Source organism: Aspergillus pseudodeflectus (genome assembly GCF_044049435.1).
Source record: "Aspergillus pseudodeflectus strain CBS 756.74 chromosome Unknown BJX68scaffold_18, whole genome shotgun sequence".
Taxonomy (NCBI): Eukaryota; Fungi; Ascomycota; class Eurotiomycetes; order Eurotiales; family Aspergillaceae; genus Aspergillus; species Aspergillus pseudodeflectus.
This window is the reverse complement of record NW_027263794.1, coordinates 366,159-390,054: the sequence shown is the minus strand read 5'-3', so window position 1 is coordinate 390,054 and position 23,896 is coordinate 366,159. Positions and strand designations below refer to the sequence as shown.

General features: G+C 50.9%; 10 protein-coding genes across 10 annotated transcripts; 7 read left to right on the top strand and 3 right to left on the bottom strand.

Annotated features, from left to right (window-relative positions):
• Positions 1-777: 777 nt before the first annotated feature.
• Positions 778-2,975, bottom strand: BJX68DRAFT_275340 (acyl--CoA ligase). Its single transcript, XM_071047831.1, has 3 exons — positions 2,528-2,975; positions 1,828-2,463; positions 778-1,768 (listed from the first exon to the last, which is right to left on the bottom strand). Exons 1-3 carry the CDS (start codon positions 2,625-2,627, stop codon positions 819-821), a joined length of 1,686 nt encoding a protein of 561 aa, XP_070899801.1. The 5' UTR covers positions 2,628-2,975; the 3' UTR covers positions 778-818.
• Positions 2,976-3,193: 218 nt separating this feature from the next.
• BJX68DRAFT_236222 (uncharacterized protein) lies at positions 3,194-4,280 on the top strand. The gene has a single exon (XM_071039971.1). It carries the CDS (start codon positions 3,221-3,223, stop codon positions 4,007-4,009), a length of 789 nt encoding a protein of 262 aa, XP_070899800.1. The 5' UTR covers positions 3,194-3,220; the 3' UTR covers positions 4,010-4,280.
• A 1,424-nt stretch (positions 4,281-5,704) lies between these two features.
• BJX68DRAFT_266270 (uncharacterized protein) lies at positions 5,705-6,256 on the top strand (the record flags this gene model as incomplete). The annotated part of the gene is made up of 1 exon (XM_071045459.1): positions 5,705-6,256. One exon carries the CDS (start codon positions 5,705-5,707, stop codon positions 6,254-6,256), a length of 552 nt encoding a protein of 183 aa, XP_070899799.1.
• Positions 6,257-12,391: 6,135 nt separating this feature from the next.
• Positions 12,392-13,713, top strand: BJX68DRAFT_266268 (amidase signature domain-containing protein; the record flags this gene model as incomplete). The annotated part of the gene is made up of 4 exons (XM_071045458.1): positions 12,392-12,427; positions 12,492-13,235; positions 13,290-13,577; positions 13,630-13,713. 4 exons carry the CDS (start codon positions 12,392-12,394, stop codon positions 13,711-13,713), a joined length of 1,152 nt encoding a protein of 383 aa, XP_070899798.1.
• Positions 13,714-14,037: 324 nt separating this feature from the next.
• On the top strand, positions 14,038-14,958 carry BJX68DRAFT_275337 (putative short-chain dehydrogenase/reductase; the record flags this gene model as incomplete). Its single annotated transcript, XM_071047830.1, has 2 exons — positions 14,038-14,814; positions 14,896-14,958. 2 exons carry the CDS (start codon positions 14,038-14,040, stop codon positions 14,956-14,958), a joined length of 840 nt encoding a protein of 279 aa, XP_070899797.1.
• Positions 14,959-15,529: 571 nt separating this feature from the next.
• BJX68DRAFT_275335 (uncharacterized protein) lies at positions 15,530-16,238 on the bottom strand (the record flags this gene model as incomplete). Its single annotated transcript, XM_071047829.1, has 2 exons — positions 15,994-16,238; positions 15,530-15,932 (listed from the first exon to the last, which is right to left on the bottom strand). The coding sequence occupies exons 1-2, from the start codon at positions 16,203-16,205 to the stop codon at positions 15,530-15,532; spliced, it is 615 nt and encodes a 204-aa protein (XP_070899796.1). The 5' UTR covers positions 16,206-16,238.
• A 144-nt stretch (positions 16,239-16,382) lies between these two features.
• Positions 16,383-17,664, top strand: BJX68DRAFT_236221 (uncharacterized protein). The gene is made up of 3 exons (XM_071039970.1): positions 16,383-17,278; positions 17,337-17,564; positions 17,621-17,664. Exon 1 carries the CDS (start codon positions 16,405-16,407, stop codon positions 17,029-17,031), a length of 627 nt encoding a protein of 208 aa, XP_070899795.1. The 5' UTR covers positions 16,383-16,404; the 3' UTR covers positions 17,032-17,278; positions 17,337-17,564; positions 17,621-17,664.
• BJX68DRAFT_266264 (isocitrate lyase/PEP mutase family protein) lies at positions 17,267-18,085 on the bottom strand (the record flags this gene model as incomplete). Its single annotated transcript, XM_071045457.1, has 5 exons — positions 17,267-17,278; positions 17,337-17,411; positions 17,463-17,564; positions 17,621-17,747; positions 17,823-18,085. 5 exons carry the CDS (start codon positions 18,083-18,085, stop codon positions 17,267-17,269), a joined length of 579 nt encoding a protein of 192 aa, XP_070899794.1.
• A 2,090-nt stretch (positions 18,086-20,175) lies between these two features.
• On the top strand, positions 20,176-21,753 carry BJX68DRAFT_266263 (uncharacterized protein; the record flags this gene model as incomplete). Its single annotated transcript, XM_071045456.1, has 1 exon — positions 20,176-21,753. One exon carries the CDS (start codon positions 20,176-20,178, stop codon positions 21,751-21,753), a length of 1,578 nt encoding a protein of 525 aa, XP_070899793.1.
• A 346-nt stretch (positions 21,754-22,099) lies between these two features.
• BJX68DRAFT_266262 (uncharacterized protein) lies at positions 22,100-23,031 on the top strand (the record flags this gene model as incomplete). Its single annotated transcript, XM_071045455.1, has 2 exons — positions 22,100-22,166; positions 22,262-23,031. The coding sequence occupies 2 exons, from the start codon at positions 22,100-22,102 to the stop codon at positions 23,029-23,031; spliced, it is 837 nt and encodes a 278-aa protein (XP_070899792.1).
• Positions 23,032-23,896: the final 865 nt, after the last annotated feature.

Genomic DNA, 23,896 nt, shown 5'->3' with positions numbered 1-23,896 from the left:
ACATGTACAGAACTAACCCGCAAGACCACTGAAGGACACCAATATAGACACAGATGACATATGGTAGCTGGCACTCTTCACGTAGCTTAAGTGATCGGCCTTCCTACTAGTCATTTGTTAATCGAAACTCTATCGTAAAACTCGCTGTCGAGGTTTGCAAACTAGATTACTGAACATTGTGTGACCATGTCAATTTAGAAATTTATGGAATTGCTCTTGAAGATGTGCGGAAATATATAGGAATACCAGTTGTAACTCCAATATTTGTTCTTACCTCCGAGGCTCCGTTCACATTACCTTAGATGGTGGCCACGCATCCTACTAATCATTTATGGACCGAGATTATATCTCGGAATTACTACCGAGATCTTCGAAATAGAAGCCTCTAAATATTCGCTATTCTATAGATTATATTTTTCCACGCTGGTTCTGATACTATTTTGAAAAAGAAATCAGAAAGCTATTCACATATTCGAAAGGCTGCTCCTCCGAAGCGACCAGTAAGCATGATAGTACTGTACCTGTTGTGGGACTAATCCTCTATGTGGACTGCGGTGCGCCCATCAATCCTGCTTCTCTCCGCTACTTAGAAGCCATGAGGAATACTCGGTAGATCTAGCTTGTGATAATTAGAGTTGATCGCGTGTGTAATCTCATGATGTAGTTCTCAAAAACTAAGAACGGGACTTTCTTAATTGGTGATGTAGGAGGTGTCATATTTCTTTGAAATTGAACAGAGAATTGGATCTGAACGTGAGGGGAGAAACGAGTATGAATGTTGGGATGCGTTGCAATACAAAAACAAGCAAGAGGGCCTCCTACAGCTTCGAAGGTGTTTGAGTCTCTTCCTTCTCTGCTAGCTCTCTGAGCTGTCGCCGAAGGATCTTTCCGGTTGGGTTTTTGGGGATTTCATCCACAAAGCGAATGCCACCACGGAGACGCTTATGCGGTGCCACCTTGCCATCAAACCACTTACTGATACTGAGCTTCTCCGCCTCCACTTGTTGGCCTGTGTTTCGCGACCTGCTCCTCGAGCTGCGGACGACATATGCCCGTGGCAACTCTGTTCCCTCCGCTGGACTATTCACGCCGATGACCGCGACATCACTGATCGCATCATGCTGAAGTAGAATACCTTCCAACTCTGCCGGTGCTACCTGGAAACCTTTATATTTTATGAGTTCCTTTACCCGATCGGTGATGTAGAGATTTCCATTGATGTCCTGGAAGCCAACATCCCCGGTTTTAAACCATCCATCTGGCGAGAGTGTGGGTTGATGATGCGCATGATATCCCATAAAAATATTGGGGCCACGAATATATAGTTCTCCAACTTCACCACTGGGAACTTCAACAGATATAGTGTCGTTTTCCGGGATTGTCATATACTTTGCCTCCATGTTAGGTAGCAGTTTCCCTACCGAGCCTGCCGCCCTGTCCCAGTCTTCCCATGGCTGTACATGAGAGGCTGGGCTAGCCTCAGTAAGGCCATAACTCTGCTTTAAACCAACTTTGATCTGCGAGAAAGTCCGTTTAATCATTTCAGCAGACAAAGGTGCTGCACTAGAGTTCAGCATCCGGAGACTTGACAGATCATATTTTCTTATGATATCAAGCTTGCCCAAGGCAAGGGCGACTGGCGGCACAATATGTGCATATGTGATTCGGAAGTTTTGCACGTGAGCGCAGAATTTCTGAACGTCGAATATAGTCATGAGTACGACCTGAAACCCACTGTACAGTGGAGAATGTACACCGCATGCCAGTCCTGTTACATACGCGTTAGCTTTTCTATAGGTACAGGGTTTTGGGAATAAACCTCCTTACCGTAGATATGAAAAAGTGGTAGAAAGATCAGGACCATATCCCCTCTTCCATCGTCTCCACCGTTATGCGTAAGTTGGTGGCCCTCCACTGCATGGGTTTGAAGCACATTCGACACAATGTTGTGGTGCGAGAGCAATGCGCCTTTCGGGTACCCCGTCGTACCTGAAGAGTACATGAGATATGCCGGGTCTTTCTTCGGGTTTATAAGAGGTCTCTCCTGTACTCCTGACTTCGAGACGCCGCATATGTCCGTGAAATGCCTGAGTCGAGTCCCCGGATCCCGGACATCGCCGATGAGGATGATGCGTTCCCGTGGAATGCCGGCCACCTGTGCTGCTTGGAGAGCTACTTCAAGCATCGGGAATTGCGTAATCATCGCTGCGGCATTGCAGTCTTTCAATTGGGAAGCAAGTTCTTCTGCAGTGTATCTTGGGCTGGCTGGAGACACAATTCCCGCAGCCCATAGAGTGCCAAATGTAACAACCGGAGTGTCGATAGAGTTGGCAGTGAATAAAGCCATGATGTCCCCAGATTTCCAGCCGAAGTGTGTCTGGAGGCCCCGTCCAAAAGCAATAGCCGCATCTTTAGTCTGCCCATATGTGTACGTTCTCCCGGTGTCGGCATCTTGCCACAGTACTGTTGACAGTTATTACCGACATCCATAAACGCTGTATCCGATATTGATCAAAAGAGGCCTTACCCTTAGTGTCTGGATAAGCTCGGTCTTTTCGCTCAAAAAAGAACGCCCAGAGATCGAGCTCTGGAATATCAATAGCGGGATAGGTGGATTTGACAGTCATTGTCGAACGACTTTATACTTCGCGTAAGACAATAACGAAATCGGAGAGGTTCTAGGATGTCCGTCTTGTGCGATACTCTGCCATGCGATTAAATAAAGCTGACAGGCTGGTAACCCTCTCAATGATGCTTGATTAGTGATGACGCCGAGGCGCTGAGCACTCAACAACACATCACAGAGCAGATAACCCCGCAGCGGGAATTGGCGTGTCTCAAGCGCAGAGACAAGCACCCGAAAACAAGGACGGTAAGCCTCGGTTGGCAAAATACCATTTCGCAGTGGAATATTGCAAAAGTATCCATTGCCAATTTGAGAAACAGAGGAAGTTGGTTGAAGGCTTACGTCGTCCGAGAGCCTCGGTGTTCGATTGAGAGAATAATCATGTTTTGTAGATTACCGAGCGCATCAGATTACTAATCTATGGCCGCTGAGCACTCAGAAAGGGTTATTTTCGCGCGCAACTTGTTATATAATCAAGTTTCTCGAAGCAACAAGATACACTTATTGACCTTTGAAATAGTGAACTCACGGAAATCGCATATTTAAGAGTGTAGCTACACCGATGGCTATCGTTGCTCCCACTCGCCCTTCAACATGTCATACAATCTCGAAAACAAGCCTGTTATCGCTGTGGTAGGCTGTGGGCCTGGGATTGGCGCAGCCGTTGCCCGGCATTTCACCTCAAAAGGCTTCGTCGCCGCACTGCTTGCTCGTACCGAAGACAGCCTCCGGACGATAGCTGCTGGTATCGATGCTGACTTTGGCGTGGGTACATCGCGGTACTACATCACTGACCTGCGCATCGAGGAATCTGTCCTCTCGAGTTTCAGAGCAATTCGCGCTGAACTAGGACCCGTGCAAGTCCTCGTCTATAATGCGGGTGCTCGTCGAGTTAATGGCAGAAAAGTCCTAGATACGACGACGGAGGAGTTTGAAGGCTTCACGAAAATAAATTTATTTGGTGCGTTCTGGTCCACCAAATGCGTCTTGCCGGATATGCTGGACAGAGGACGAGGAACTATCATCTACACTGGTGCCACAGGCTCTCTACGCGGGTCGCCTGGGTTGAGCAGTTTCTCACCGGGGAAATTTGGGTTACGCTCCTTGGCGCAAGTTGTCGCTCGCGAGTATCAAGATCGGGGTATTCACGCATCACACGTTATCATCGACAGCCCGGTTGATGGGAAGCTGATTGGCGGGGTCAAAAAGCGACAGTGGCAACGAGAGAATGCAGTTGAGAAATTGGAGGACATTGAAGCACATCTTTTGCAGCCAACCGACCTTGCTCATATGTATTGGTTTTTGCATACCCAGCCACGCAGTACTTGGACGCATGAACTGGATGTCCGGCCCCAGAAAGAGGGTATGTTCTCCAAGCTCTAGGATGCGATTGCAGGGCTGCAGTATTACCCGCTGTTGAGAAAGAAGTCGACCTCATAGGCGAAGAACTCGGTATGGTATTCGAAGGGAAAACAGGCTTCTCGCCTTGAGATTTTTTTCTATGTTTTTGGATTCGTACTATGTTTTCGCATGTACTGGACTGAATAAGGTCAAGGGGGAGGATTGCCCTGAGGTCTTTTCGTGATATTCCGGGCCTGGCTAATGTACATGTATGGTTCCTGTATAAAGATAATGTCGATATTGTTGGAATATGTTCGTGCTAGGGCAATTTCATGTGCTGCTGGGCTGCGGCCGACATTTTACTGCAGTACTAGCAGTACCTCCTTCTTTTATAGGCCAGCGGCCAGACTGCAGTGAGTGGGTGACGTTCCTGACCGCGATGATAGCCCAGCTTCACTTTCAGCTCTACATAAAGCCCTTTTACATTCGTACACTGCCAAATCGGAAACGGTCATAGGTACTGTCTTGATAGAAGCTAATAGAATATTGGGTGGCTGCGGGAGATTTAAAGCCCTATGCACTTTGATATGTTGAGATTTAACTTTCCGACGATATGTGTCCTGTAGACGGTCCCACCACTTGAAGCTGGTCTTACGCACATAATTTCGCTGGCCTAGGCTTCACAACGGCCTGCTGGCAGCTTAACCGTGTATTGATCTTCAAATGAAAGCCTTGCAGGAGGCAGGCGGAGATGTGCGCAGCCTAGCATCCAGCACGGTGGACGATCGTCTCATGAGGTTTTCGGCCAACCCGCACGTTGAATCCAATGCGCTGCATGGAGCTTCAGGCCGCGGAGTACACGGCACTGTCTAGCGAGATACAAGGGCTCTTGGCTCTGGTCACACCCAGCCGATCCCTGCGACAGCCAAAGACAAGAAGGCGCCTGAAGCCATAGTTCCCTGTTGGTGTTCGCTCCAACGCACCAGCGGATTAATGCGTCATTCGCAGAATACAAGGGATTTTTGCGGAGCCTGTCCTCTCTTTCATGGTGGAATATGCTTCTTAGGAATGGTGTAGCATGAATATCGTCAATTTCATATAGATGATAAAGCAATTGATGCTCAGCCCGTGATAGAGTAAGATGAGTAGATCGCCGCTGCGGGTAACACTAACCCTGGACAACGCCGGTCGACACATTGTAAAGACAAAGTTCAGAGTACGGTAACCTGAGTGTACTGTAGCGTAGCAGGAGCGACAGCGTCTCTCGATAATTTAGGTAAGTTGTTTTGTTCTGGACCATCGCCCCCGCGTGCTGGGTAATAGGCCCTCAGTTTCTTGCCTGTCACTTGCCCGGTGCCCAGCCATCAAGATAGAGTCAGACGGGCTAAATCGCCCATATTACTACCCACCGGGTTTATCTATCCCACATCCTGCTGCAAGCATCTATACGAGGGTCCAGATAACACCTAACGGGATATAAATACTCCTCCACTCCCCAGACTGTCGACCCTGACCTGCAGAATGCCAACTAATGACATCTCCCTAATACGACCAAATTTCCCACATATCGCATACTGATTAGTATGGAATATGCGCCGCAATCACTCTGGGTGTTTAGCTCGTATGGCGTCTGGCGTCCCGTGGTGGCTGGTGGGCGATCTGATGGCACGTGATGTAGGTACAGCGACTGTTTGCCTATCAGGCTATCCCCTGCCGAGACCGTTCGGCCACCTCGATATGGCCAGTGTGCAACAGGGCTCAGCGGTCGCGCTTCTGCTTATGGTGAACATCCTGCTACTAGTCTTGCGGACTCGATCCTGGGCCACTCTGCACTGGTGCGCCGCTAATCTTGCGGAACCTGAGGTTGCAGAGAGGATTCGCAAACTTACCGAAAACAAGCTTAAGCTTGTCTTTGACACTATATCACTGGAATTCAGCGCCCAGTTCTGCAATAAGGCTATATCTACAGAGGCTGGTGAGTATTCGAGTCTTCTGGATGTGAAGGTGAACCGGGATAATGTTTCCTCCAAATTTACCCTTGCATACAGCGCAATCGGTGAGGCGTTCAACTTCGGGCCTTACCCGTTTGCCGCCAAGCCAGAGGATAAAGACTTTGCTCGGGGATTTTGGGATTATTCCGCGGGGCTTCTTGCCGATGGCAAGATCCAAGTACATCCCCTTGTTGTGGGTAGGGATGGTTTGAAAGGAGCGTTGGAAGGATTGGACCTTATGAGGAAAGATCTCCTGAGTGGTCAGAAACTTGTGTATAATATTGCTGAGACACCTTGAGGGATACTTTTAATGACCCTTTGAGCGGAAGAGAGCCTGGGGCAAACTGTGGCACGAGTGGTTTTCTGTCAATGGCCTCGCGCTCTAGAGGGTTGGGTAGGCTTTCAATCAGATCATCGATAATCCTAACATAGTCCAGAACAGAGCAGTGCAAGCCGCCGCCAGCACACTCCTGTGGAGCGTTGTCTGGCCATGGCTTCGCAGACTCGACCAGCTCTCCTTGCATCGTCCTCGCAGTCATCTTCATCTGATGTTTCTCCCTTTCTGGGTATTTGTTCAATTGAAATTTTGGTGACTTCAATCCTAGAGGCACAAAAATATGCTGCCGAATGTAGTCACCATCTCGCCCGCTCACTATACAGAAGCAGCAGTCAGTGTCAGTCACACCTAGTTTTGTGGCTTTGTAGCGCCAGATAGAGACGGGATTTCAAAAGTTGCGGAAGTTGTGGTCAAACACTAACAGCGATACCCCCTCCGTACCCCCACCTCTCACCAGGCTCGATACGTAAGGGTACTGGAAGTCGTCACATCTCCAGAAGGCCCTTGAGTGGAGGTTCCCCCTTTCGCGGCACGCCATGCGCCAGTGTGGGGCTAGAAATATCAATCGGCGAGGCCACTAATTTGGCAAAGCAGATGCCAGAGGATAATATTCTTTGTCACCGGGGATATAGTCTAGAAGCTATTCACCGAGCCTGAGCTTGTCCCGTTTGAAATGACTCCAGGGTTGGAGAGCTCTGGAAGAACATTTTCTACTGTTCTATCAAGCACAATTTGGCCTCTCTGAACGCATTGTAACACTGCAATAGTGCCAACCAGTTTCGTGCAAGAAGCAATCCAGAAAGTAGTGCCGAGGCTAATTGGCTCAGCGTCCACGGCGACCTAATCATATCCTGAAGCCTCTGAATAAAAGATAATCCCTCAGCCCAGGAGGATGTTAGTTGTAAAACTATAGTCCTGTACATAAATTCAGGTGGGCGCCTCTTTGTCCACAGCAGCAACTACGCAGCCACGGACAATATTCGCTCACGCGCAGTACTCTCAGCAATAACATTATTAAAGTCGGTCATCCTCAGCATGAATCATGTTCTCCACGTCTTCGGGTCGAGTTACGGTCTCGCATGGACAACGGCTTTAATAACCAAGTGGCAGGAAGCTCTTGGCCGGCTCTGGTGCAGGAGACATCGTCTTGTCCGACTCGGTTATACTTCTACTTTCTGGCCGTGTGTTGTTAGCAGAAACAGGTTTCATATGGTACCCATTAATTTGCACGTAGTTTACGGTGATCCGTCGTACTACAAATTATTTACTAACTGAATTTCTATCTTAAACGCGCTGCGGAGGTTTACCCATTTAATCAGTTCCTCAACGGAATTTTATTCATTCATACTGCCCTCCGCGGTAAACATGCATCCGACTAATCATTTATGGACCGAGGCTCTATCTCATGTCCCGCTACTAATTCTCTAAAGTATCATTATAATAAAATGTGACATTGCATAGTGGCTCTTCCGCTATCATTGTGTCCCACATAGGTCATGATACTATTTAGAAAGGTTTTTCACATATTCCAAAGGTTGCTCCCCCGACATAACCCGTAAGCATGATGGTACCTGTTGCGGAACTGATCCTCTATGTGGACTGCGGTGAGCCCATCAATCCTGCTTCTCTCTGCCAGTTGGGCTGACTTCCACCATTCACACTGGGCAAATAGTGTCGCCTTATTCTTATTTTGCCTATCTTAACTTGTGTCACTACCGTGAAATTCTCCACTGCTATCTAATCAAAACCTAAGTTGTTCCCTTTTTACTTGGAGGCGCCGGAGATGGTAATGGTAGTCCTTACCAAGAACCCCTGCCAGTAAAATTAGCATGGTTGGCCAAAGACCTGGCCTATACTAGCAAAACCATGGGATTAAAAATCGAAAGACCTAAGGTATTCCTAATTTTATCTCTTTATATTTGTTTACGCATTCCTGGCTTCTGCATTTGGCAACACTGGCAATACCAGCAGCCTGTGAGGGTCGTTACCTACATCCACACCAATTTTGGTGCCGATCTCACGGAGCGGAGCCTTGTCAGGCTGTGGGAAACATGCAGGACACAGGGTCGGGATATCTCATGTAGACAGGTCATTGAAGATTCCCTGAGGCACATTTTCCCGGGGACTTCACAGCTAGGAACGGTCCCTGAGAAGGCTACTACAGGTAGCAACAGAGCAAGAACGCGTGAAACTACAGATTCCCTATGAAGGGAGGTTGTTTTGGAGCTCCATGGTTTGTTGTGGCCAATTCATGCGGGATACAGAGCAATTCTGGAGCAATGACCAATTGTTCCTTTCACACCCGTCACCCCATTTCTTCCAGAAACTTCATCCCAGCTGCATTGGGAGCTATGAGGGCTTCTTAGCATATATAGCGGGTGAGGATTAAAGCCAATCGCGTACTGAATTTCAATGATGTTGTTCTTGAAAATAAGATCCGGGCGTAGTGAGTTTCCAAGAGTGGCTAAGCTATATCCCGAAGTTGGTAAATCTTTGTACTGCAGAACTGTCCAGCAATGACGACAATTGCTATTTTCGAAATGTACTTTAGGCTGTTGATGGGAATGATATTGTTGACTTTGTTTACGTGCTGAGCTCGAGACAAAGGAGACTGGTATTCCCACCTCGTCAAGGCAGTGACGACACAAGAGTTTGTCTTGCCTCATTACCGACTTCAAGGCTTGTATATTCAATAGAAGGAGTGCTTTGCATAATATGAACAACAAAATTTATCTCATCATTTCCCTGAATTGTCATCGAGTCCGGCTTTCTCGCTTTCTTCGCCCCTAAGATCGTATCAGTACGTAAGGCGTCCAGTCCCTAATCGACAGCTTGCACACCTAGGGCCACAAATTTCATGATGCAGAGCGGCCGAGAGCACCTCGTAGTCGGTATTATCCCACGATGGGCCTTTCATAATGGCATCCTCAAATTTTGGCTGAGCGGGAGGGTTATGCATCTTTTTGACTGCTTTATAGTCCCCATGAGGCCCTGCTCGTATGAAGTCGGCGACTAAATCAAGCTCATTCTGCGTAACGGTTGTATTGCGGAGGACTTTTTGTGCTAGGAGGTTCATAATGGAGGATGTAATCACTGAAACATGAAGGTCCGTCTGGCAGATAGAAACAAGGATCCCAAGGGTTCGAGTCCACAGAACCCCAAGTCTCTAGAATTCTCCTAGCACTGAATACCGAAGTCATTAGTAAGTTAGAGGCTGTCCCTTTGAATGAGCGCCACCCCGACTTTAGATATGCAAGATATCAAGGAGCGAGCTGGACAATCACCCAGGAGTTTTCTTGATTCAACCTCGGTTCGGACCTGATCACATATTAAGAATTTCGGTATTTGGAGGGAGGCTTTTATGTCGTAATCTTAGGACCCAAACCTAGCATTTGGATCTGCAGGGGGTCGGGATGATTTGATGGTCACCCGCAGTTCGTTTTGTTATGGTGGGCCGAGTGGAGGTGGATTCGGAAAAAGATCAGTAATCATCGGCAACAAGGAACGAATGTTTGCTCTCCCTCCTCTCTCACAAAGAGACTTATCTTGCGGGAATGAGGCGTCGACCAATTCAATCGAGGGCTTTTCAACCATCGTCGGAGAGGTGCTAGCTATCCCTCGTGCAACAAGACGTTATAGAATCTGCCTGCTGACCCAGGTATGACTGGACAAGAAGGGTGGAAGGAGGGTAGTATGGTTTGGGGGATGGGGCCAGTTTATCCAAGAGCTGCACCGGGCTGTTTAAAAAGACCTGTCTCTCCATTTCATGCAATGGCTGACTGGTCTGCCCCACCAGGCAGAGTAACCCAATTTCCCTCCTCCGAAGTACCTAGGTAAGCGGATGTGATCCAGCTGATCCCTCAGTCACTCCTGTGCCCCTCCCCCGACAATGACCGCACAATGACGAGGGTTCACGACCCCGTGTTTCCCGGGGTCTAGTCAAGGCAAGAAAGGGCAATCTGGTGAGGAGTTGGGCACTCCACGTGGACCGGGGTGTTGTTGCTGGTGCGAGAGTGGCAATATTCCAAGCTACCTCGGCACCATGTAAGCAGATGTGTGGAAGTGGCTCCATCAGCACTCCACACGCGAGGAGGAGGACCTGACTGGTTGTTCCAACAGGCGGTGATTGGGGCTGCATCAGTAGTGCAAGTAGACAGGGTTCGGGCTTACAATCCAGTCTGTCTTCTCACCATTATACAACGAGCCGTTCCTCGCCTCGTGTTTATCGCGCGATTCTGACTGGGTGGAGTACCGGGTTTATCGCTCGGATTTTCGTGTTGGTGGACCCGTGTCTCTGTTCTCTACTGGTGAATGACTGCATCTCCCCCACCCCAACGGATGCAGCATGTATAGTGATCCACTTGGGTAGGTTAAGGGGCAGTTAGTAGAGGCAAACGCCGACGCAAGTTTAGCCACCCGATAACCACCACAGACAACAATACCTCGCCGTCAGGTCGGAACGGTGAAGATCAATAACAATGCTCTCCAGTGTATGCCTGGAAAGCACCAATCAGCATTAGGACTTGCACTGCAGTAGTGATTATCTTCGCCAGGCAGACATGGTAGCAGCTATTGGGCGACGCGGTTTTTCTTCCAACCGAACAGCACAGCTACTTACTCTATACCATGCGCATCAGCCAGCCGGATAGATCTAGTCCCTGCAGTGGCGATTATAGAGGTCAGGTCGTAGTCCCAAGAAAGCGTAGTTTGCACTCGACGCGACCCAGCATGGTGGTTTTGCAGAACGTCATAAGGGCTTCAAACCGCGGCAGCAGAGCTTGCGTCTCAGGTGGGTGGGGAGGTTGAGTCCTACTGAGATATCACGCAGGACGCGATCGAGAATTATGATCAGCGCGTTGGATGCGGACTAGATAGGTGAGAAGTCTGCATCCTCGCTGGTGTAGTAGGATATGGCAGAATCGAGGGCGTTTATCCATGCGGGAAGAAGGGTGAGCACTGTGCTCTGTTTTCAACCGAGGAAACGAAGCAGCACAAAGACACTGGCTAAGAAAGTCATTGAAGCCGTAACTGCCAATGCCACCGTCTGCTGATGGGAAATCGTGCTGGGTAGCTGGGATTCCATGGTCAAGTACTCGCAGTGGGGTTGATTAAAAAAACAAGACGATAAGAAAAGGGGGATCCGTGTGATATGTAAAATGGCAACAGGGCACATTATTCCAGACAATATGGAATGGGTTTGTGTCAGCTGACTGCATCTTATATGCTGTAATTACTCTCTACCGTATGTAACACGGAAATGAAGTTCTTTCTTCTGAACCTCGCGTACCTCGCACAAGGATTGGAGTATGGAGCCGTTTCCCTGATGGACGATTAGCATGACGAGTCGCACATTCTTTTGCGACCAGTATATGTGTTAAATTCGGATTTCGTGGCCCCAATATTGTACTACCTCTTTTCAAGGTTGACACAATATGATCGCCAGGTCTGTTAGCAGGGCACCCTTGCCTTAGCAGGGCCAATCTGGGAAAGCTGCGGTTACCCGACATGGCCAGCGAAGCATTCACCTCGGCTCCTGCCAGTCCAGTGAGAATACTGATCCGCACGCTCCAAGTCGTCTAACTGGGCAAGAAGACTGGCCCGATGCTCGGTCTAGGACGGGCATTTGGAGAGTAATGAGGGAAGGTCGGCACATCGCCTGCCTGATCCAAGGGGTACGCTTGAGTATGGGAACCCGCTGCAACCTGGTGGGATGGGAGAAGTATTTTGACAGAATTTGACATATCCCTCGTCCGGACTGAGGGGCCCCAAAGAACGGCGCAGAGGGGCATCCAATGCTTCTCTGGGAGTGAGACTTGGCGAGGTACCCGACACAAATTACGCAGAGCCTTGTGAATCCAAGACGCGCGTGTAACCTATCGCTGGTCAAGGAGGACAAATCACACTAATCTGAGGTGGTGAGATGGCAGTGTATGGGATGTGATTTGCCCAAAGTGTTGGCGTGCAGGAGTTGACTTTTCAACCTTCAAAGATCGATCGCCTGCCATTATAGTCACTCCGACGCGCAAATTGCAGAGAGCGACAGCATACTGGCAGTTTTGGCCTCGAGATCATTACTTTCAGGTCTGAGGGGACAACATGGCGCGTGCTGGGGCAGACTACCAGCCATTCCAGGTGACAGGGCTGACTGAGGCTGAAGAGTGCTGGGGCTATCAAATTGAGCACAAACCGCCACTAGACCAATCAAACAACTACCAGCACAGACCCCTACTACAACGCCTGCCTCGTGTCCGCGGGCCAGATCTGTCAGCTGCATAAGCGGCTGCATCAGAACTCGGACTACGGGCATAGCTTCATCGCCGTGCAGACGGTGTTCGTCTCCGGGATTATGTTGCTTGATTGTCTGTGGACGCATGGGGATGAGGTGTGGAGTATACGCCTTAGTAATAATCTGCGCGCCCGCTCGAGTGTGCTTTTTGTCCTTGGGGAGCGCACGGCGTGGGTGCGGAGGTACCGGGGGATTGTGAGCAATGATGCGCGCTTGGATTATGTGGGGCCGATGAGACACAATGTGAGGGATGCGGCGGTCCTGCTCGGGGTTATGGCTGGGGCGGATAGGGTGGATGATCGGTGTGGGGCGGGGGTTCCGTTTCCTGGGGATGTGCCAAACTATGAGAGATTGATGGAGGGGGGTGTGCGGGGGCTAAAGGTTGGAGTGTTGAGAGAGGGATTGCCCGAGGATATTGATGCTGGAGTGGAGAGCAAGTTTCGCGAGGCGGTTAAAGTGGTTGAGAAGCTGGGGGCGACGGTCGTGGAGGTCAGTGTGCCGCTGCATACACAGGCGAGGAGTGTGTATTCGGTTGTGAGCAAGATGGGCAACCATATAAGGATGTTGGGCAAAGCGACTGGGCGGCGGCAGGCGATGCTCCCGGATTTGTTTGAGAAGAAGGGGCTTCCGTATACGCCAGAGGTGGTGAACAAGGTATGTTCAGGATTGCTCTCTTCATGGGGTAACATTGGTAATAACCATGGTTAGATGAGCGTGATGAGCAAGGAAGGCCTCCTCAGCGGCGAATACACCTGGCAAAACTACGCGACTGTTTATCCCAAGGCCGTGAATATTATGCGGAAGCTGAAGGATCTATACGACGAGGTGCTCTCCTCTGTGGACGTGATCGTGATGCCTACAACGCTGACACCGGCGAATCCCCTTCCCCCACCAGACGCAACCCCTGTGGCTCAAATGGAGGCTGCAAAAGGGATGACGGAGAATACGGGTGCGTTCAATGCCACACTGGCATCCTGCGCTCGCGTTACCGATTGGGTTCGTACCGGCCAAGACGGATGAGAGCATCACGCTGCCTGCGAGTATGCAGATTGTCGGGAAGTGGTATGATGAAGCGACGATTTTACGGGTTGCATATGCGTGGGAGCAAGCGGTTGATTGGAAGACTTTTTAGCCCAGCAATTGGTACGAGGCAGTTGTTCCTGTACATATATTCGCAAGATTCCTAGAGCCAAACCAGTGATCATAACTCGGTTATGGCCAGTCGATATATTAACGACTGCCTTGTGATCGAAGCTCGTATATCACTGTATTCCTTGGTAAGTTGATCGTTATAGTCACGGAAACAAATCAAGGATAATGCCCCATTTGCCTAGAAATCGAGATATGACGTAGGCCTTCTCCAGAGCATCCAGGGGGTCTCGGCGTTGCTCCGGGCGTATTTATCAACCCCGCATCTCCAACTCACCTAACCTCCCTCTCAACAGATCTTACCGCAATGGCTTTTTCTCGTCGACTCGCAATCCTCCCCGGCGGTCTCGGTGGCCTGGGCTCCAGCATCGGCAAGAAGCTCCGCGCCCAAGGGGCCCACCTAGCAATTCTCTACGCCCCCTTCGAAGCCGCGCGACGCGACCAGCTGCTGGCAACAGGCTACGGGTCCAAGTCAGCGGACACGGACAATATCTCCACGTACGAATGCGACATTACTTTGCCAGACTCTGTGAAATCAGCATTCTCCTCGATGCACCAGGACTTGGTCGTCCCTGATCATGCCTTCCCGTCTATTCTCGTCAATACGGCGGGCTATGTCTCGCTCAGCGATATGGAACTCACGCCCCCAGAGGAAACCCTGAAGCACCTCACAACAAACGTCTACGGCCCCATGCTGTGCGCGCAGGCCTTCGCGAACATGTATTTCGCCGCGACATCTTCCACCGCTTCCACACCCACGTCGTCCTCTCCAACAGGATCAACAACCCCGCCCCCCGGCCGAATCGTCAACCTCGCCTCCCAGGCCGCCTACGTCGCACTGCACCAACACGGCGCATACTGCGCGTCCAAATCTGCGCTCCTCGGTCTAACGCGGTGTATGGCCTCCGAGTGGGGACGCAAGGGGATCACGGCGAATAGCGTCTCGCCCACTGTTGCGTGGACGGAACTGGGACAGAAGGCTTGGGGTGCCGAGGGGGTCAAGGAGGCGCTTTTTGAGAAGATCCCCGTGGGCAGAGCGGCGTTGCCCGAAGAGGTGGCGGATGCGGTTGTGTTTTTGTGTCAGGTATGTACTTTTTTGGGGGTTCTTTATCTTTTCTCCCCTTTTGAGAGTGTAAGTGTGCTGATGGTTGTGGGTTCTCGTTAGGACTCGAGTGGGATGATCAACGGGGCGGATCTCAAGGTTGACGGGGGGTACAGGATTCGCTAGCGGGATTGGGGATGGGGTATTTGCTAGGCCTAATATCTGGCCAAACTCGCGGTCCCTTTTGACCTTTTGATAGAAATCAAGTAAATTGGTGGATTGCACATACATATCCTACCCCCCTTTGAAAGTTTGCCGCCTGGTCTCGTCTAGTCCAATTTGCCAGCCTTGCGGGAGCAATAAGAGACCAAAGGGCTGATCGAGTGCGAATCTGAGCAAACAGGTGACTGACTCGGGTACAGGGAAAATAAGCGGGATTTCAAACTAAAAGAAGACGTAGTGGTCCCTGATCCGCGGACAATGACTGCAGACTCGATGTTAGTTTACGGTTGCTGTGTGTCTCGCTAGTAGAGAACAGTGTGGCCCCATAGGTACAAGAATGCTGAGGAGATTGTATAGATATCGGCGGATAAATACACTCCCCGGCTTGCATATACGATGCCTCGCCACAATTTACATGATTCCCAGTTATTGCATGTGGTCGCTTAGGCACCGGGACATGTCAAAGTAGATATTGACTCTCCAACATCTTCACGCGCCGAGATCATCGAGTTTGTAGATTATGCCGGGTATCCTACTACCTAAGGTCTCCGTCCAACCATTGTGTCATCGACATGGCAAAGAGACACTTATCATCTACATCTCCGGCTCTCGCGTCGACCTTGAAAGTCCACATCCCGCTCCTCAACCAAATTGTCGGAATCTGAAAATCTAGCAATATCTCACTTTCTTCGCTGCTAGGAAGGTAGTCGACCTGGACTCCACGGGCATCACGGAGAGTAAGGTGGGCTAGATCATTGAAGGGCGTAGTCCTCAACGGCAGTGTAATGAATTGCTCGTCGTCGTGAGTACCATCTGCGTAGACGACAGAGCAGCTCACTTTGAGGGTCGCATTGACGAGGCCCTCGTCGGGGAGTGCCAGCTCCTTTTTCTTAGATTCGGGTAGGTAGCCGCGCAGGTAGATAAAGAAGACGCGGTCGCTTTATTCTGATGTCAACACGCTATCTTCAAGCTGCACGTCCAGGAGAGGGAGGACCTTACGCGATAATGGGCGTCGGGGCAATCTCCAGGAACTCGACCTTCAGTATCTGGTCCTCCTTGGGCACGGTGTCGTAGATGGCATTATTATGGCCCCGGACAGGGACCTTTTCTTGCTGGGCCATAATGTCTTGCGGCGCGGGGTTGTTTGTCTTGCCAAGGACAGCTAGTGCAGCGATGCAAAAAGGCAAGAGTCGCGGGAGAATTGATCTCATCGCGGGGCAGCGGTGCGAATTATCTAGATCCTGGGACAGCTGATGGTGAATGAGCAATGTGGCCTTAGGAAGACGGCAGCCTCGAGTGTCGGTGGTGGCTGCCTGTTCTTGACGGCGCCACGTGGTCCGTCGTCTCTCTCCCCTGCTTCTCTTTCCAACTCCTCTGCATGACTCTGAGAAACAAGAACCGTCAAGCAGCATGTCTGGCTTTCTCTCCACTCTCTGCGAACAAACCATTGGCCGCTTCCTCCCCATCAACATCGACCGTCTCCCCATTTTCGGTCGACGACCAGACCCAATCGACGACAACGACCCGCTCTGGCAGGGATCATGCCCCCCAAACCCTCCTGAATCGACCACTGACCGAACCAAGTTCGGCGTCCGCGGATGCATCGTTTACGGCTACCCATCTACCGGCGGCGTTCTGATCAAAGGGCATGTTGACCTTGTCGATATGCTCTTCCTCTCGCTTCCCCGCTTCCAGGTAGCGCAGCGTTCCCCGAGTGCCGAAGAGGAAGACAGGTTCTGCAATCTCCTGCGACGGGTCGGTGCGACGTGGTGGCCAAGTAAAGAGGAACGGATCCGGGTGGATATGGGTTCAAGGGAGAAGACCGCGGAAGAGAAAAAGGTGCTGGTGTTTGGGTGGCCGGCGAATGGAGTGGGCGTGTGGGTGTTGAGGTTTGCGAGCGATAGGCAGGTGCCCAGTGATTTGGGGAGAATGCATTATGCGATGAATATGGAGGAGAGGATACAGATTATGAAAGAGTATGGCGCTGAGTTTGTGGAAGATGTCTCGCAGGTGGAGGAGCTTCGTGATACGCTTTGAGGGAGCCCAGCTTTTTGGAGAAGATGTTCGATATGCTATATCCACCCATTGTCGAAGCCCCATTCTTAAACGAAACACCTCCCGCAAGCCGATCAATCTCCATCTCCCTCTGCAACCCGATGACATCAAAGAACCCTTTTGGATCCAGTCCCTGCGCCTCCGCATCATCCTTGCCCGTGAGATATTTGTATGCGCGTCGAATCGTGTGTAGTACTGATTTTCCGGCTGCGCCGGGTTAGATTGCCAGCTGTTTCGGTCAGAATTCAATAAGGCTGAGGGGGAGGATTTGGCTGGTGTGAACGAACCTTGACGCCCCATTCGCCCAGTTGTTCTGGTGAGAACCAGGGTGTTTTGCCGTTCGAGACGAGGTTTACCATCAACTGGAGGCGTTATCAGCTGACTCGTTTCCCTGGGGAAAGTAGGGAACGTACTGGCATCGGCGCAAGCAACTGGACGGCATTCTTGATCTGCTCTTCTGTCTCGATGGCCTCGAGGAAGCCCATGTCCGCGCCGCACTCGCGGGCTGCAACGAGCTATGATATCTTAGCATACCACACTTGATGCAGATCCTGCCGCAGATCGAACTCACTGTCTCAAGCGCAGCCTCATACTCCTCAACCGCCAATGCATCTGTCCGGGCAATAATCACAATATCACTCCCTCCATGAATCGAATCCCGGCCGATGGCACATGCCCGGATCCTCGACTTCCACGTCCTTTGCAGAAAACAGTCAGCACACCAACTCCCCTCCACTCCCGCCTTCAACTGAAAAGATAAATAACCAACTCACTCCACATCAACAACCCCCTTCTCCCTCAAATGCCCACACCGCTTATTAACCACCTGATCCTCGATATGAAACCCCGCAACACCACACGAGTGGTACGTCGTCACCATGCGCGCGATATTCGGCGGCCCGCCGAAGCCCACGTCTGGGTCTGCAATGAGCGGAATCCGCGTGTCGATGTTTGCGATAATTTGCGCGTTGGACGCAAAGTCGTTTAGGGATGCGAAGGCGGGGTCTGCGCAGCCGAGGCGTGCTGCTGTTGTCATTGAGCCGCCTTGGTATGAGTTAGGAATGGGTTTTGGAGAGGGGTTGCAGGCTTGGGGAGGGTTTGGGAGAGTGGCGTACCATTACTTTGAAGCCCTGCTCAATTGCGAGGCGCGCGCAGAGGCCATCGTAGACACCGGGCGCTTGGATATAGACGCCCGGTTGGGAGACGAGTTGGCGGAGGCGCGTGGCGGGTGGGATGTATTCTTCGCTGGGTTCGAATGACATTTTTGCTTTGTTGAGCATTTTGGCGGTGGTTGAGCAGACGATGTGTTCTGTGAGGTTTTGATAGCTTGCTCAAGTTGTTCTGTGTGGTGATGGGATAAGAACTGTACTCCAACTATACATCGGTGGTGCCGAATCCTGGAGTCTCCAACCGGACCCTCCGATGGCGAGTAGCAACCCCCGCAGTCGGAGTATCTGGCGTCCGTTGAAAGTCGGTGGGAAATGCCCGCGATAATTGCTTGTTATCCACAGGTAGGTATCTGCTCAGCGATTCTCTTACGGAAAAGTTGGCTAAGCGATCCATTGTGGCGACGCTGGTGGGCCTGAAGCGTTTGTGATTTACCCTAAGTAAGGAACCTTAATAAACTATACTCTAACTAATAATCCTCTTCTTACCTAGTTCTTTATCTTATACTCTATCTTTATCTACTATAAAGGTCCTTAGCCTTTCTGAGGTTTGTGAGTAGTGTGAGAGGTAGTAATAAGAGTAAATAGCTTGTCGTGGTAGGCTTATTCTAAGAATAAGGATTTAATAGTAGATTAATACTAAAAGTTAAAATTAATCCTTTATAAGCAGAGGAAGTTCTCTCTAGGCTTTGGTAGCCTATAGGCTAACTAGGTTGCCTTGCACTGCCATCGGGGCCAAGCAAGTGTCCGTGGCACGGCCGAGGTTATCTCAAACTAGAGCTGGTAAGTAGTCTTCGGAGATGAACCCGCAATGTAGATTACTGCTGTCTCTTCCCATTGGCCGACGGCAAATCGGCGGCAGTAGCTGCGCCACAAACCGAGCAAAGATACAGTAAGAGATGAGGCTAGCGCACAAGCGATCACATTGCCAAGGCGAGGCCATCGGAGAGAATCTCCCTCGCTACGGGAAACTATGGATTTTCGGTATTATTCTTCCGCGAGGAGAGGTGTGTGTTTTGCCCTAGCAAGATAGTATAGTACGCCCATTAAAGTACTAAGTAGCTTTGTGAACGGTTTCCTAGATAAGAACCACTGATGCTGGCTCGATATACTGCAGCATCCTACCTTTCTTCTCCATCTATCGCCCACGCCCGTTATCCACGTGGTTAGCAATGTTCTCCCTCCTTTTTTCATTGTTCCAGAAGCCCCCCACACCACTTCCCCACGGCTGGGTCCAGAAATGGAACGTATGGTACCAGCGCGCCTATTACGTGGAAACAAAAACTGGAAAATGGCAGTGGGAATCTCCAACCGTTCTCCGGGATCAGGAGATGGGAGCCTCGTCCCCTCAGCGCGGTGGGTAGCCCAACCCGACCCTGATCCCCACCTTGGCCCCCCGGCGGCTCCTAACCCTTTGAAATCCCAGGCCAAGTGTGTGACAACAAAAGTACCGAGTCGCCAAGAGAATATTCGGCCAGCGAGCGGACTGCAAGTGAGTGGCTCAGAGGGGAATTAGTTTCTGCGCGCTATGGAGGGAATCGGCTAACACGTGCAGATTCCAGAGCACGGACTTGGGCCGCGCCAGATAGCGAGATTGACCAAGTGGATCGAATCATATAGGACTCGCACTTTATGACCCTCGAGACCCTGGGATGGCGTACTAGTATATTACATAAAGTCGTGCCAAGCGAAAGAAATATGATACGGTTACTCTGTTAGTAGGACTCGGTCATTGTTCTCTCCAAGCCAGTCCCTGCCGCACGACGGCTTGGCTAATTAGGGTTCTAGATCCTTTCCTGGTAGTTAATTTATTCCCCATCAACTCCTCCCGAAGAATGACTCGCAGCGACACAATCATGTGCAAGCCCCCAGCCATAAATTTCGCAATCTCCATTCTCGCCACCACAACATCTCACCTTCCTCATATACTTAACGCAGCTATCCGGCCAAGCTCCAAGATATGTTACTTCTCGACGACGGCGTAGCGGCCATTCAGGGGAAATCCATTCCGCCCTTTCCGATGAACGAGGTCACAATCTGTTGCCTTGTCAGGGGTATTCGCTATCGTGATGGCTTTGCTCAAGATCTTCACGGGAACCCCAAAGTCCCCATGGTCACACGCTCTCTAAACGCACGTGCAATCATGAGCAACAGAGTCCCCGCCATGACGGCCCCGGACCATTTCCCGTACTGCTTCTGGCATCCGGATGTCCCCCAGGAAGAGACGCTTAGACAGCTCCTGGCTCGGTATCCAGGCAATGATCTCATGCGCTACCAGGTTGGTCGAGCGTGCGCTGCTGGGGGGTATACTAGCCTGTACCATGAACTCTGTCTCCTTCCTGATGTGGGTATCGCCGAGGAGGCGCGCGATAACCTTGAATCAGGGCATGCCATCTACAAGGCTATCATGGACGCAACAAAACGCTACTCGTACATGGACGACTATAATCTTTGTTTACGCCCGCAGCCACTGCCAGGTGCGTACCTAAATGGGGATACGTGCGTCCGTTCAATCCTAGACAAGAAGCAGCCTCTCAGCGAACACGGCCTCCCTCCTTTCCTTGAAGAAGTGGTTTTTGACATTACTGAGGATCGGTGTATTGGTATCAACGGGACAAAGCCACTCGCTCGACCTGTTGATCCACAAGCCATAGCCCTTCTCTATACCCCCTTACCTGCCGACCTGCCCACGGTGGACAAGGACCTGCTTATCCTCCTGGCAGCGTGGTCAGGGAATATTGACCGCTACGCGCGACTTCGGCGGCCAAAAGAAATACCAGGAGAGATGCCGTGCATTGTCCGTGGGATTCACCATCATCCCCTTTTTGCAAAGTGGTGGCTCACGCAGCCGAGCACAGCCAGGAACGGATTCATCCAGCGCGCGATCCACTCGCGCTGCGTGATGAACAATGATCTGTCGTGGTTAAGCGACTCGACGCCAGACTCGGATCTCCCTGACCTTATCTGGTACCCGCAAGTTGCGCACAAAGCCACGTATCGTGAACTCATGCGCCGACGCCCGTCCATGGTAGCCGTGGTCGCGCGAGCTTGTATCCACGCAGACTACGAAGACTTGTTTGCCAGCCTTGACGCTATCCCCATTGACGATGCCGACCTTATTAGGGACGCGCAAATTAGCCAGAACAGGTGCTACGAGGAGTATTTCCAGCGCAAGGCCAATGAGTGCGGTATTGATCTCGAGCAGCTTGTTGAATATGAGACTCAGACTTGGACGGGACCCAGACCCCACATCATGCTCGACCAGGACCGTATGACACCCGGCTGTGGCTATGGAACGCAGGTGATGGAGCTGGACCGGGAAGTCACTCTGGATCATGTAGGCTTCCAGCCACAGGAATTGGCAACAACAACGTCCACAATTGGGCACGTGCTGCTTCACGCCTGCGTAGCTGACCCGAGCATGCGGCCAAGTATTCCCTACAGAACGTTGAATCTTGTAAAGCTCTATACGCAGGCGTCGGCTATTGACGAGGAGGGGGGACAGGGACTGGCGATTGGCGACGAGGTCATGTACTGATAACTCACGTAGACAGCGGGGAATCAAGGACTCAATTACCGAACTCCAATCTATTGTTTCTGACTCGTACTACTAGCGCTATCTGCTACGTACGGAGTACTCCGTCGGATGTGAGACCCTGTATCTCGACCCACCATGTGGGGAATCGATGCTATTGGCATATACCCCGAGATCTGTTCTCTCACGGGGCTTGGTTCGAGTTTCTGAGCGAAGGGAATCTGCTCGTTTAGAGTACTTTGATAATGCACTCTCTCCTCTGATCCAAATGCCCAGACAAACGAGCTTTATGGCTGGCATAACAGCCTGACCGAAGTCTTGGCTTCTTCTTTTGACCTCTTCTTGACTCATGGCGCATTTCCGTCCGCACCGCCCCGAGCCGCAGTTTGCCCAGAGTCCGGACTCCAGTAGTGCGGGTACTAGTGGTAGTACAGTATTGGTTTGAAAGGGTTCCAGTAGAGTATATACTGTTTGTAATATATCCCGCTAGTATACTACTACTCTAGTACAGTACTACGCGCAGTCGGAACGCAAGCAGCGTTTTATAACCTTCTTTTTGAGGAAACAGGCGTCACCGAGGAGAACATAGAGCTGGGCGTCTACAAAAAGATAGGTGACACTTTGTGTCGGGAGTATTGGGAGTGCTATTACGGCACGGGGCCAGATCACGGCGTTCCCACAGTCACAAACGGCTTTGACGAAGAAGATGTCACAGACCCCAAGGATGTCATTGCCGAGTTACTGGACAGCTTGGGCATCATCCGAGAGGGACTGGAGATAGCCCTGATCTCAATGCGGGTCGGGTCCGCTCGCAGCTGGGATGGCGAGGAGATGATCGATGCGGCCTCTTTGGCCGTCCTGTCAATCCACCAGTCTGTCGAGTCAATAGCGCAGGTCGTTGATGTTGCAGAGGAAATCGCGGAGGCCGAGCGCAAAGCGGCCATCATGTGGTTCCTGACAGCCCTCTTCATTCTTGTCCCTATTGGTGGCTGGGCGACTTCGGCGATACCACGCCTAGCGTCGGTTGGACGCCTGATCGGTTTGGCTGGTGAGGTGGGAATGGTCGGATTGGACCTCTACTCCATGGTGGATGATCCGGGCTCTGCACCGTTTCTCGTCTTTTCGTACATCCTGGGCGGAGGCTTGGCGGACGCGGTCAGGGTTACAAAGGCTGCCAGGGCCAGGAGAGGGATGCGGCCTGATGATATTAAAAGAATGGGGGATGTCTTCGCAAACGGCATGACGAAGATCGATAATCTCATGATGTCCTGTAAGCGATAGTGGGTGGTGTTACAAGGGGGCCTCTTCGCTCTTTAGCTCTCTCTCTCTCTCTTTCTCGATTGATTTACTTTTCGCTTCGCCGTGCCCTTCTTACATAGCTTTGACATACCTCAGGCAAATAGATCCCCACGTAGAAATCGGATCAACGGTATTCTAATCTACCACATATCCCTCCGCGGAAACGGCAGCCCTTGAGCCTCTAGTGCGCCAAAGGTGCTGATTCCTTTGCATAAATTTAGAACCGCCTGCTAGCGGCACTGCACGCATTGCACAGATCTATGGCATATTTGCGCTAGTCCCCTGGTGGAATTGTGCTGCTAGGACTTTTCTGAAACTCACCACCGATCGAGCTAGGGCCTGCTATACTGTATCCCATCCACGTCGGCCCCATGTAGAGCTGAATGATATTAAGTCATCGCGTGTACCCTGGCTCCAACAACCCCGCTCAGCAGAGAAAAAAAAACACCTGACAATTGCTTATAATCAACTACTACATAGACGTGCTTTCTATAATTATGGCTAGCCTTGAGAACTGTCTTACTGGAATCATTGGCGGCATAGTTTAACTATTTGATTTGATCCATGTGGGCAACCTCCGCCTGATGAGCAGACGTCTTGCCTTAAAAATAATATAGGGCCAGTACTAGTCCTACTTCTAGTCTAGGCGCGTGAAAGTAACAGGGCCTGAGCTCAAGCATTTAGTAATTATTACGCAGCGCGGATGGCTCGGGTGTGAGATGCAGGATCTCACTCTCATTAATAATACGGAAACGGTCGAAGAAGCCGTGCAGGCGAGTCCAGGCGATCTGAGACAGACCGCAGGCCTTGAGACCCTCCAGGAGCGAGATTATCTCGGGCAACTAGA